Consider the following 13,205-nt stretch of genomic DNA (forward strand, 5'->3'; position numbering starts at 1 on the left):
AGTCAGTCCGGTTTCTGAACATCTAAGCCCTTAGGGCTGTGCTCTCTGCCAGCGACCTGTATTAACAGCAACGATAATAATCATTATTGGGCTCTCACTGTGTGCCTACCACTGTTTTCAGCGCTTTACATGCATGAACTTATAGAATCTTCCCAGGGAGGTACCATTTTCCAGATGCACAACCTGAGGCACTGGGTGGTTACAGATCTTGCCCAGGATTATGCCGCCACAAAGTGGCAGAGCCAGAATTCAAGCTCCGGCAGCCTGGCTCCAGAGCCCACAGCCTGAGCTGATGGGGACCCCCAAACCCATTGCTCCCAGGCCTGACTCAGGTGCCCTGGCCTGTGATGAGTCCGTCACACGTCAGGCAGTCTGTTCTCCACTGCAGTGGGAAATTGAAATTTGGACCCACTGTCTACTTCAATGACATTTGGAATTGATAACTTCTTTTTATTTTCCACTTCAATCATAGTATCTCTGGAGGAGGCCCACAGCTTTAAATCCCATCAAGACTGTAACTCATCACCATTCAGAAGAGATCAGCCTTAAATGATGTTGTGTGTGCTGGCTGTCAGGACCAGAAATTGAAGATGAAAAAGCCAGCACCCATAATCATTCTGTAACTGGCAACACTCTTGGCGGCCTCTCTGCTTCCTCATTAGTTTATCTGGGCTGTAGCCTCCGTGGTAGACATTCCAGGCTTTAGCTGCCTTTTACAAAGTATCTGATTCTCATTCCAGTGCTTAATTGGAAAGAGACCTTCGGCCCCTTCCCATTCCTCGGGAGACCTCTATTTTTACGCTCAAACTTTTCATCTTTTGTGATACTTGTGTTGCTGTTTTAGGAGACTGGGTCTTCTGCATTGCACTAAAAAACCTTCTGCATGGGCTTGAGGGAATTCTCAGGAGCCAGGCCCCCTGGAGACCTCCTACTCCCACTGAAGATTTTGAAATTGTGGGCAGTGGGGACTTTGCAGAGGAAGCACTCACACCGTGGCTTCCTTTCTCTCCTCCATTTTCCAAGTCACTAACTGTCTAAAGCACGTTATGAACAATTATTTCCTTTACTTCCCCCAACAATCCTGTTTCACTGGGAGTGAGAGCCCCTCTTCACTTTTCTAAGGGGAGAAACAGTCTCGGGAACTTCTGTTTCCTAGGGCTTGGGAGTACATGGCGGGGGCAGGATTTGAAAGCAGGTGTGCTGAGCTGCAAAGCCCATGCATGCTGGCTTATGTTCTACCCACTCCCAGTTGGATGAGGTTAGATACTCTGGGGGGAAAATCCTTGGAAAGCATAAGTGAACATGAGGAACAGAGGCCTGGCTTCTCCGTGGCTGGTAGATGTGAGCCAGCCTGCTCCCCACTGAGACCATTTGGATACGGTCCTATCTGTCACATGCCTGCACTAAGGCTTCCAGACAAGGAGGGCATAAGGCTATTTGCTGCAGTCATGGGCACTCCATGTGTCCCCAGTCTGGTAACGGGCAATGCTGGTCTGTGACTTCTCTTAGGTCAACATCCAGGGACCCGATATCTTTAACATCCTTCCATCCCCTCCTCTATCTCTGTCCACTGCCAACCCCAGCACCTTCTAAGGACTTCATTTAACAATCACCCTAAACTGATGATCTGTACTGATAGGCTAGAAGAGTGTTTCCCTAATTCCCCCGTGCATCAGAATCAGGAGGCATGGTAAACACAGACCACTGCGCCTGCCCCTGGAGTTCTGACTCAGTCAGTGGTGCCAATGCTGCTGGTCCAGGGGCTACACTGGGAGAACCAGTTAGATGTGTACTTATGGCGTCTGGCTAATTAGGGACCCTGATGATGGGAAGTTTCAGCCACGTTGGGGAAGATGCCATCGGAAGATGGTGAGGAAGACGTTTGGGGTCGGCAGGCTCAGGCTTCTGTCCCTTCTTATCATAGTGATAAATAATGATCTATCTCATTTCCATGCAGTGGCTTTACCCGTTCCCACAGAGGTAACAAGCCCCTGCTAGCTGCATCCCTGAGCACGCCTCCCTCTGTGGGAGGAAAGTGGCCTTTCCTCCTTATTATTTTGGATTCCCATTATGAGTGCTTCTCAATCTAGGGTGTGCATTGGAATCATCGGGGGGTCTTATTAAAGTGAGAATTCGGAGTTTGTAATTTGGGGGTGGGGCGTGTGATTCTACCCATGTGATGAGTGCACAACTCATGTCCCGGGTGCTGCTGGTCTGGGGACACGTGTGCACAGTGTAGAACGAGGCACAGCGCAGCGGTGCAGCTATTCTGTGCTACAGCTGTCCGCGCCACTGGCTCTGGCTTGCTCCTGCTGCGGGATAAGACCACCTGCGGACGTTTTAAGAACGTGGGCCACACCCCTCAGGGATTCTCATTTAGTTGTGAGCACTGGAAAAAAATTTTAGATTTATTTATTTATTTGAGAGAGGAAAAGTAGGGGAGGGGCAGAGGGAGAGAGCGTCACAAGCAGACTCCCCACTGAGCATGGATCCTGATGCAGGACTCAGTCTTATGACCCTGAGCTCATGACCTGAACCGAAACCAAGAGTCAGACACTTAATGGACCACGCCATCCAGGTGCCCCGTGAACACGAGGATTTTTTTTTTTTAAGATTTTATTTAGGGGCGCCTGGGTGGCACAGCGGTTAAGGGTCTGCCTTCGGCTCAGGGCGTGATCCCGACGTTGTGGGATCGAGCCCCACATCAGGCTCCTCCGCTATGAGCCTGCTTCTTCCTCTCCCACTCCCCCTGCTTGTGTTCCCTCTCTCGCTGGCTGTCTCTACCTCTGTCAAATAAATAATAAATAAAATCTTAAAAAAAAAAAAGATTTTATTTATTTGTCAGAGAGAGAGAGAGCGCGTGTGCACGCAAGTGTGCACAAGCAGGGAGAGGGAGAAGAAGGCTCTCCGCTGAGCAAGGAGCCTGATGCAGAACCCAGGCATCCCAGCACTGGGATTTTTAAACCCCCTCCCGAGAGATCCCAATGTACAGCCAGATTGGAAGTCAATGGCCTTGGGACACCTGGGTGGCTCAGTCGTTAAGCATCTGCCTTCGGCTCAGGGTGTGATCCTGGTGTTCTGGAATCAAGCCCCACATCAGGCTACTCCACTGGGAGCCTGCTTCTTCCTCTCCCACTCCCCCTGCTTGTGTTCCCTCTCTCGCTGGCTGTCTCTGTCCCTGTCAAATGAATAAATAAAATCTTAAAAAAAAAAAAAAAAGAAGTCTATGGCCTTTACAAAGAAAAAGGATGAATCCTTTTAGGAGTTCAAGTGATGCAATGCTGTGGACCAGGTTGACTCGTTACTTGGCGGGGGGGGGGGGGGTGACCCGTTCTGGAGAAGGGCTGCAAACAGCACCTGGGGATCTCGTTTAAATACAGATTCTGTTGTAGCAGCTTTGGGGAGGGACCCACCCAGGCTTCTGCATTTCCAATATGAGGTGTCAAGGCCGACACTGCGTCTCAAGGCTTGACCACAGGGCCCACGTGATGCCCGTTATCTCTGGCAGCAGTGACAGCAGGCAGCTTTTCTCATATCGAAGATCAGAGGCTTTTGGTCCTCACCTCCTGTCCCTTTAAACACCATCTTGACGTCTCTGTCATTCAGCTTGGTCTTGACACAGGACACTGGGCAATACAGGTCAGTCTCTTTTTATAACATTTGATCTTCTTTCCTTTTCTTTTCACAGTACGAGATGCAAAAAATCTAATTCCTATGGATCCAAATGGGCTTTCAGATCCTTATGTGAAGCTGAAACTTATTCCTGATCCCAAGAATGAGAGCAAACAGAAAACCAAAACCATCCGCTCCACACTGAACCCCCAGTGGAATGAGTCCTTTACATTGTAAGTTTTGTCTTCTCTTCTCAGTTGAATTCCCTCCCCACACATCACAAACCTGCGAGAGATAATGAGGCAGACCTGTTGGAAATGTCTTTAAATGTCCCTTCATTCCTAAGACTTTCTCAGACCACTGCTAAGAGGTTGCTGTCGTCACCTGTTTTGGTAGATGGCAACCAAGAGTTACAGAATGCAGGCCCCAAATTATTGTCAATACCTCCTGTGTATAGAAAAATTCGTTTATGTTAAAGATGATGTAAAAACGTAAAAAGTATGTCCCGGTTCTTAATGGACTTGAGTCCTTGTGAGGGTTATAGGAGAAGGTAAGGTAAGAATTTAATAATTTTTAAAACAAGGAACACAGGAGTCACATGCTGTTGCCCCTGAAATGGGAAGATCAGCCTCACCTTTAAACAGGGAGGACTTCCTGGAGGAGGTGACATTTAAAATGGGGTTTAAAGGAGTGCCAGGATTTCAGAGGCAGAGATGATAGAAGACTACGAAGTGGCATAAAACCACCGGGGGGTAAGAAAGCACTGCTTGCAGCTGAGCTCAAGTCAGTGGTCCTCCTTGCAGACTAGAACACAGGAAATGGTTTCTCTGTGGATGACCAGAAAAGTAGCTCTTTTGTGTAGAACAGAGATTGGCAAGCTTTGTAAAGGGCCAGTTAGTAAATACTTGAGACTTTCTGGGTCAGTCTGTGTTGCGACCACACAACTCTGCTGTTCTGGAATCAAAGCATTCATAGACCGTATATAAACAAAAGCCCATGGCTGTGCTCCGGTAAAACTTTATTTACAGAAACAAGCAGCGGGCCAGATTTGGCCTGTGGGTGTTAGTTTGCCAACCACTATTCTGGCGCTTTGGCTGCTGGGGGCTGATACTCTCTTGGCAGTGGGGAGCCCCAGGAAGTGAATTGAATATTGGTATTTTTCATCTCAGACTCCCATCATGACCACAGGGTGTGGCTCCCCAGAAACCATGGTCTAGATAACCGTGTGTGTATACGTGTGTGTGTGTGTTCTCTTTTGTAGCAAATTAAAACCTTCGGATAAAGACCGACGGCTGTCCGTAGAAATCTGGGACTGGGATCGAACAACTAGGAATGATTTCATGGGGTCCCTTTCCTTTGGAGTCTCGGAGCTGATGAAGATGCCGGCCAGCGGATGGTAAGGGTGCCCAAGGTCGAGTATGTACGTGTCAACCAAAGGTTAATAGTCTCGAAAACATGAGAGCCCTTAGAGATTCAGCAGACAAACCGGCTTCCGTCTAAAATGACCGTTGACTGTGAGGTTATCTGGCTACAGTCTCCCCACAGGACACGTTTCAGAAACAGCCGGTCCAGGGGTTGAAGGAGAGAAGTTGCTGGATCTGTGGTACAAACGCAGCGTTCCTCACCCTCCTTCCCTCCCGTGTCTCCCCCAAAGGTACAAGCTGCTTAACCAAGAGGAAGGTGAGTACTACAATGTACCCATTCCGGAAGGGGACGAAGAAGGCAACGCGGAGCTCAGGCAGAAATTCGAGGTGAGGATATCAACGAAGTTACTGGAACCGCCTTTCCTTTGGGAAGTTTAGCCTCAGGGAGGGCCAGAGTCTTGTGGTCACACCTGCTGGAAAACAGAACTGAAGTGTTACCCTTTCTCTTTATTTAAAAACAGAAGTGTTGCATAATCCCCTTCCTTTGCAAGCTGTGTTAACACGCTAGGCCTGTTATCGTGGCGAGAATGGGGACTGGAGCTATCCCAGAAATAAGCATGCTTGATTACTGCATAAGGAATTGGTTGGCACGTCAGCGGGGGGACAGGCAAGGTTCCAAGTGCGGTAGTCTCATTAGGAAGAAGGACTGTGCTTCTCCAAATGGCAGGACATTTTGGCATGAACTCGGGAGGTGGTTTGGGTGTAATTAAGCTCTCAGGCCGGCGTCTTCAGTTTTGCTACAGATCTTTAGAAAAGGCCAGCCCTTTGTCTCCTTCCCTTTGAGTGTCTGTGTTTGCCTTACATCCCAGATTCATCGGTTGTCTTTCTCCCTCCGCCTCTGTCCTCCCTACCTCCCTCGTTTTCTTCTCTCTATCCATACTTGTCTCTGCCTACCAGACATCTCCGCTTTTAACGCACATTCTTTTCTCTAAGCACTTGCCTTACGTTTCAAGTCACAGCTTTTAATTTTTTTCTATTTCCCTACTCGCCTGCATTTTGGCTGTACAAGGGATTCGTGCGGTAGCCATCACAGTGTATGTAACTGGTTCCTTCCTTTTTGAATCTTTCTCTTCCTCAGGCTAGTTAGGATTCCCAGGAATTCCTGTCCCCTAAAGAAACACGTGCGTGCATACACACACACACACACACACACACACACACGCGCGCGTGCGGAGATACTGAACTGTGGCTGAAATGTTGCCACTAATGAGATGCCGACGGTTTCGTTTTCCTCCCTCTGTTGTTTCCTTCTCTGAAATGAAGTTTTGTCCCAAAGAAACATATAGATCATATTGAGGTAGAATGAATTCTTAAGGATGTAAAACATGAAAACGTTCCAAGTGCTTTTGGCAGGCTGATACTTGGTGAAAGTGGATGTCGATGGCAAATACTTAAGGTCAGGGCTGGGAGCCTGGATGCCCTGGGGAGCATAAATGAGTCACAAATAATATAAGTAAATGGCAGCGAACAGCGGGCCCCGGGATTAGTGACAGCAGGGTGGGGACTGGGGTCAGCGGGTGAACACAAGCCCTGGCTAAAGGGGGCAGCCACTATTACCCTGCACCAGTCGATGATTGCCATGCCCAGAGGACAGTCCTGTACCGCCAGATCTTCTGGTTCTTCAAGAGAAACCAAAAATCCAGATTTTTTTTTTTAATATGACATCTTCTGACTTCTTTTAATACTGGCAGCTAATTACAACTCAGAGCTTGATGTGGGGCAAACATGTCTATTGCTGTAGACACAGGTAAAATTCAGCCAGTAGACATCAGCCGGCAGTGTCTGCTCCTAAAAAATATAGGAGAAAAAAAATTTGTATAAAATGAAGTTCTTTCCAAAGGAGACTGGTGGTAAGTAGAGGCATTCCAAGTGCAAAGATATGTTAAGGCTTGGGGTAGCTTCAAGTATTGATGCCAGGCAAAGCTGGTTCTCTGATTACTTTTTCCTTCACTTCCTCCCTTATCTACGCCCACCCCACCTCGTAGCTCAGGACAGAAGCCCCATCCCTGACATCACACCGCCTCTGTGAAGGATGAACCTTTCCAGGGAGTTTTGGGACCCCAAGCGCCAGCACTGCTCCGATGTCACAGGCAGGAGAGGTTGCTGCGAAGCTGCACAGAGCCTTGCTGAATGTCATGCCTTCGGTGTAGGTCATTAGCATCCTAGGATGGTCAGGAACTGCTGGTGTAGAACACAGTGGAGGGAGGAGTGGTGCTAGGGCGTCATGATGGTAGTGGCTCTTGGAAATGTCCGAGACTTAGCTTTGCTGATGGAGAAATATTGACCCACTTTTTATGCCTCATTTCCCTGGCTTCCTGGTGAGTTACCTTCCTGTTTTTCTGGGCAGTGAGTCTAGCTTTTTATAAAGGTCAGAGCTCCAAACTCAAAAAAAGGGGGGGAGGGCTAGGTCAGAGGGTTTGAAGCCAGAATTGCATTTCTCTCTAAAGGCTTGTTAGACGCCATGCGTGTGGTGCTGGTCCCTGTTCTCCCTCCTGGCCACGTGCTTTGGAGCTCTACCAGCCCAAGGGCAAGTACAGGGAGGGACTTGAGCCCCTGCCGTCCAGCTTCTAGGCTTCTGTGCTCAGGGCACCTGCCTGAACTACATCCCAGCTTTTGCTTTAAATTGCTCGCAGCTCTTTCGATTTTACTGGAATTATATTAGCTCATTTACTGAGAGTTGCAGGAGACCAGGCAGAAAGCCCCTCGATGGTGGGGTCAAAGAGATGCTGAGAATTTTCCCACAACTGTCGTGTTATATTTGAAATGGAACATTCAGATCTGATTTCAGGCAGGAGTTACCATGTAGCAGGGTTCTGTTGAGGTCTGTAAACGTGAAACTTGTAATATTTCCCCAGCATCCAACTGTCGGGAAGCAGCATGCATGGGCAGAAAGGCCGTGTCCACATTTGAGCAGTTCGGAGTCACAGCCAGCCTTCCCAAACGGGGTGCCACCTGGCACTGGGGTGCAATTTGGGGAACTTTCTCCAACACCCACCCCATTTCCTCCGTCTCCATCCCTGGCCGCGGTATGACTGCTTCCCAGTGTCTGCGGACTCACCTCTCTGTCCACATCTCTCCATATACTTGCCATCCTGACGTACCTCCCATCATCCAAGTCCTTTTCTCCCCCACCTGCTTTTTCAGAGGTACTTTCCCACCCTCTGGTAACAGTATGATTCAGCTGAAATTTTTAATTTAAAGTTCCGCAGTGAATCGTGTCTGGATGAGTACAGCGTGATGACTAGTCCTTTTAGGAACAGACGTTATTCAGGGGTGTTGTACACCAGCTAGTCTACAGGGTTGTTCTTTCCGTGTCCAGCTCTGTTTTCTAGGAAGAGCTGATAGCCAGGTGTGGTGTTCGAATCCTCTTCCAGAAATCAAAAGTCACTCCATCAGATAGAAGAAGAATCTAAACAAATGAGCATTTACAGCTCTGTCACCGCATTAGCATTTATCTGATAACATGGAAAAAAATTTTCAAATTTATTATTGATGCTAGACTCCTGGCAAACAGAATGATCAGTGAGTAGAGCTCTTAGGAGCCAAGGAAATCCTATGATGGTTGGAAATGACCTGATTCCGTAATGCATTGTCCCCCTCGAGCAATTTATCTGCCCAAAAGACAAAACAGATGAGAACCTTGACCTCAGTGTTCATGGACATTGCATCTATGGGCCTTTACCCTGTTCCCCATTTGTCTTCAAATAAAGTACACACAGTTCCTGATTCACAAACATAAGTTATATATTTGTTCATTTGTTCAATAACAAGGCTCCAGCAATGAATAAAGCAAACAGTTCCTCCTGTCTGCAGAGCTTATGTCCGTACCTTTGGGCCCTGCTTCAGATCTTTTTGGGAATGAGGCTGGAAGCTTCTTGAGAAATAAGCTTATTATAACCCCCTGTCCTGGTCAGTGATTCCCCAGGACCTCTCCTCACAATTGAGAAGATTCTGGATTCCTGTTCCTTCCTCCCGTTTCTGGGCCCCTGTTCCCTGAGATGAGGCTCACGGCCAGCGTTGGAGAGAGGGCCTGCCTTCCCTGAGAGGTGGCCCAGAAGATGGTTGGTTGGTCCCTGCTCAGCAAACTTTCCATAAAGGATCACATAATAAATAGTTTAGGCTTTGCAGGTCTCTGGGTCTCTGTCACAACCGCTCAGCTGTGCCTTGGTGCCACAAAAGCAGCCACAGACAAGGTGTAAACAAATGGACATAGATGTGTGCTAATAAAACAGTATTTATAAAAACAGGTGACAGACCAGATTTGGCCCATGAGCCGTAGTCTAACCCCGGTTTAGCCGGCAGAGTCTTTGTAGAATCAGATCCTGCTTCTGCTATTTATTAAGCACATGACCTCCCTTGCATGTCCTTCACTGTAAATGGGAATAATAATAGTATTTACTTAATGGTATTGTTTTAAAGATGAAATTAGGTTGTCCTTAGAAATTTCCTAAAAGCAGACTTTCATACAAGTGTTTTATCATCATCTTCAATAAGTTTCATTGCAGAAACTGGGCTACAGAGGGCACTTTTTTTTTTTTAAACTTCTAGAGCTTCCCTAAAAAAAAAAAATTTTTTTTTTTTTATGTTGAAATCATGTTCTAAATGGTGGGCATGTTCTGAGTCCTGTGGTCCAGCCACGTGATGAAATAGAAGCGTATTGATGAACCCTGATCACCATTTATAACATTGTTTTCATGGGGAAATCTTCGTTTGCATTAGATGGATTTCTGGAACGTAATGTGTGGGCGAGTTGGGAACGTGGTGTAACTGGCAATGGGTCAGGTACTTTCTGGATGAAGCAGGTGTCAGGGGAGTAAACGGAGTCTCAGCCCGAGAAGTCCGTCTGCGCTGACATTTCTCAGCGTGGTCGTTTGGCCAAGGGTCCTGCTCAAGGACTCGAAAGTGAGCACATCTGAAAGATGTGTTACGTGAACCACACCAAGCACGAACCCAAGTACAATCGTAAGCATAGCAGCAGCTGCTGGTGCACCCCGTTCACCCCAGAAATGGCACCATTGGTTTCTCAGTGACGGCATTCGTGTGAAACTCCAGCATTTCTGTCCTGGGCCCCTATGGATCTTTTACAGAATCTGGGATTTGAATCCTTCGCCTCTTGAGCTATGCCTAGGGAGTTATGCATGGCATTCAACTTTCCCGTTAGAAGAAAAGTATCTTCTGACCACATCTTTTCCTCATTTAAAACCGTTCCAGAAGATCTTCTTGTCATTTGCCCATCTCTGTGGTTACTTGTGAGCTAGAGGATTTTTGTGTTGTGTTTCATCAGTCTGGTTCATTCTTCCCCTGAGCCATTTGGGCCACATCTAACTCCCCCCGCCCCCCCCCCCCCCGGCCAGAGATGGGACTGTCCTAGGATCAAGAACAAGGGAGGGGCGCCTGGGTGGCTCAGTCGGTTAAGCCTCTGCCTTTGGCTCAGGTCAGGATCCCTGGGTCCTGGGGTTATAGGATCACAGGGTTCTTGTCTCACAGAGTTGAAGAATGAATCTCGCAGACACAGAAGGGTAAAGCGAAGTAAAAGTTTCTTAAGTGAAGGTGAAAGCAGAAAGGAAAGAGGCAGCTCTCCAGAGCGAGAGGGGTCCTGAATGGGTTGCCACAGAGGAGGGCTTTAGTGGCAGTCTTTTATTGAGAACTGACTGGGAAGCTTGTAGCCTTGAGATTCTTTTTTTTCTTTTTTTTTTTAATGTTCTGTTAGTCACCATACAGTACATCATTAGTTTTTGATGTAGTGTTCCGTGATTCATTGTTTGCGTAGAACACCCAGTGCTCCGTGCAATACGTGCCCTCCTTAACACCTGTCACCGGGCTAGCCCATCCCCCACCCCCTCCCCTCTGAAGCCCTCAGTTTGTTGCCCTGGAGTCCATAGTCTCTCGTGGTTCGTCTCCCCCTCTGATGTCCCCCCCTTCATTTTTCCCTTCCTTCTTCTAATGTCCTCCATGCTATTCCTTCTGTTCCACAAATAAGTGAAACCATATGATAATCGTCCTTGAGATTCTTGTGCCATCTCAGTTTGAGCACAGACTATTGATAACACCGTTAATGACTGACTTCTTTGAGGTTTGGTCATTTTCTGTGATACACTATAGTCACCAAAGAAAAACACTCCCGACATCCAAGCCCAGGGAGTCTGTTTCCTTATCTCTTGTTCACTCTGGCTTAGTGCTTTTGCCTGCCAGGAATAGTCTCAGAGCCCAGCAAGAGGCCCCCCTGTCTCTCCCTGCCTAGACCTTAACCCTTTCCTTATTCCCTAGGATCAAGCCCCGCCTCGGGCTCCCTGCTCAGTGGGGAGTCTGCCTCTCTCTCTGCCTCTGCTGCTCCCCTGCTTGTGCTCTCTCTCTGTCAAATAAATAAAAATCTTTTTAAAAATAAAGAAGAACAAGGGAGAACGTTTAGGGGAGGAGAAAAGGAGAGGCTTGTTGTAGGACCACTCTCCAACCCTTCCTTTGGAGCCAGCCACTTCCTCCCAACCCCCCAAGCCTTTCTTCTCAGATGCAGTGCCTTTCTCCTGAGGCTTGGCCCCTTGCCCTTGGGGCAACTTTTTTCTAACCAAGACCTTCTTCCCCAATCCTCCCCATAGAGAAATGGAGCAATAGGGCTGATGACCCAAGCCCTGGACCTGGCTCCTCAGGCCCACAGCACCGGAGCACAGGCTCAGGAGTCCAGGAAAACCACTGCCTGCCTCTTCACATGTCATATTTCAGTATTTAACACAGTCACCCCTGAATTTCTTTCATTTTGCTCCACTCTCACAGTCACTCCCTCTGATTTGTATTTTGATGACTTTTAGCTACAAATGGAGTTTGAATGAACTTCTTTCTACCAGTGGGGTTGCTTGTCTCCTCCACATGTTGTTTGCAGTTACTGGAGATCCTGCTGTAAGAGAGCCAGGCCGCTTTCATTAAAGGAGGCCACACCACTCTCTTCTGCCCGATGGTTGAGGCTTTTTGTCGTCTTCGTCATTTGTTTTAGAGAATTAAAGTAGATCAGAATGAGAGGCTAAGAGCACCCGAGTCTTTTTCTGTACTTGCCTTCCACTGCTGCTCTCCTCCAGGGTAAGTTAACATCTCACATCACAAAAAAAAGTTAAAAAGCAAAACAAACACATTTGTAGCAGAATTAAGATTGCTAAGAGGCACTGTGCTTTGGGCTTTGTCTGCAGTGGAATATTTCTGTCGTCAGAAGATAATGGAAAGTAATGTCCCATCAGAGAGCTGGCAGATGACACATCATAAATAACTCTCTGCAGTGTCAGGATTCAAGAGAACAAGATGAATGCATTTAAATTGCAGTGTTGCTTGAAAGGTGTGTGAGCTCTCTGCAGAGAACTCCTTGCAGAGTTCTCTAAAGAGAGAAGTTTATGATCAAGTATGCAGGATGGCAGCAGCTCTTAGGGCGAGGGCTTGACCACCAGCTGCCATCCCACTACTGATGGGGACAAAGATGGAAAGAACAGAGAGCGCGTCGAGGGACCACTAAGCTCCGGGCAGTTTCTATGCTGAGCACTCAGACCACGTGCATTTGAGAGGAGGTCCTGCATCAGGGTACGAACCCCAGCCCCTGCTGCTGGGGCTCAGATCCTGACTCGTCCACATCCCAGTCCCATGAACTTGGGCACGTTACTCCATGTTTCAGCATGGTATTCTAGAAAGAGGATACAATTTGAAATAGTCATGGCTTCACATACTGGCTATACGACTTCCTAGCAGTAACCTTGGATAAGATGCTTAAATTCTCTGACCTCTCATTTGGCCTTTTTTGTGCGAAATGGGGATCGTGGTATTACCTACTGCAGAGCAGTGCTCTGAGGATTAAATGAACTCATTTTTGTAAGTTGCCTAGCCTAGCAACCGGCATGTAGTAAGTGCTCAGTAAATGTTAGCCAGGACTTTTTTTTTTTTTTTTTTTGGCTTTCATCGTAGCTGATTATATAAAATGGACTTACTCAGATTTGCTTTAGACTGACATTTATGAAAACTTACAAACTCTGACAGTACACTCGTATGTACAAAGAGGTGCTCCAGGGAGGCAAGAGCATGTGAGAACGCTGTTTTGAGAAGTTTTGTCGAGGAATCATTCCTGAGGACTGACCAGTGGGTTGATTGTCCCAACACTCACCACCTTCTAGAAGTTTAAACCCGAAGTTTAAACTCCAG

The 13,205-nt window shown here is 47.5% G+C and overlaps 1 protein-coding gene across 3 annotated transcripts in view; it reads left to right on the forward strand.

The window, feature by feature from the left end:
- Positions 1-13,205, forward strand: part of PRKCA (protein kinase C alpha) — a 384,286-nt gene that overhangs the window by 293,813 nt on the left and 77,268 nt on the right. For all 3 annotated transcript variants that reach the window (XM_044389116.3, XM_026512416.4, XM_057318221.1), the window contains exons 6-8: positions 3,689-3,845; positions 4,874-5,008; positions 5,267-5,363. In XM_044389116.3, the coding sequence (XP_044245051.3) occupies positions 3,689-3,845; positions 4,874-5,008; positions 5,267-5,363 (389 nt within the window). The remainder of the gene's footprint in view (positions 1-3,688; positions 3,846-4,873; positions 5,009-5,266; positions 5,364-13,205) is intronic.

This window comes from Ursus arctos, unplaced genomic scaffold (genome assembly GCF_023065955.2).
Source record: "Ursus arctos isolate Adak ecotype North America unplaced genomic scaffold, UrsArc2.0 scaffold_24, whole genome shotgun sequence".
Lineage (NCBI taxonomy): Eukaryota > Metazoa > Chordata > Mammalia > Carnivora > Ursidae > Ursus > Ursus arctos.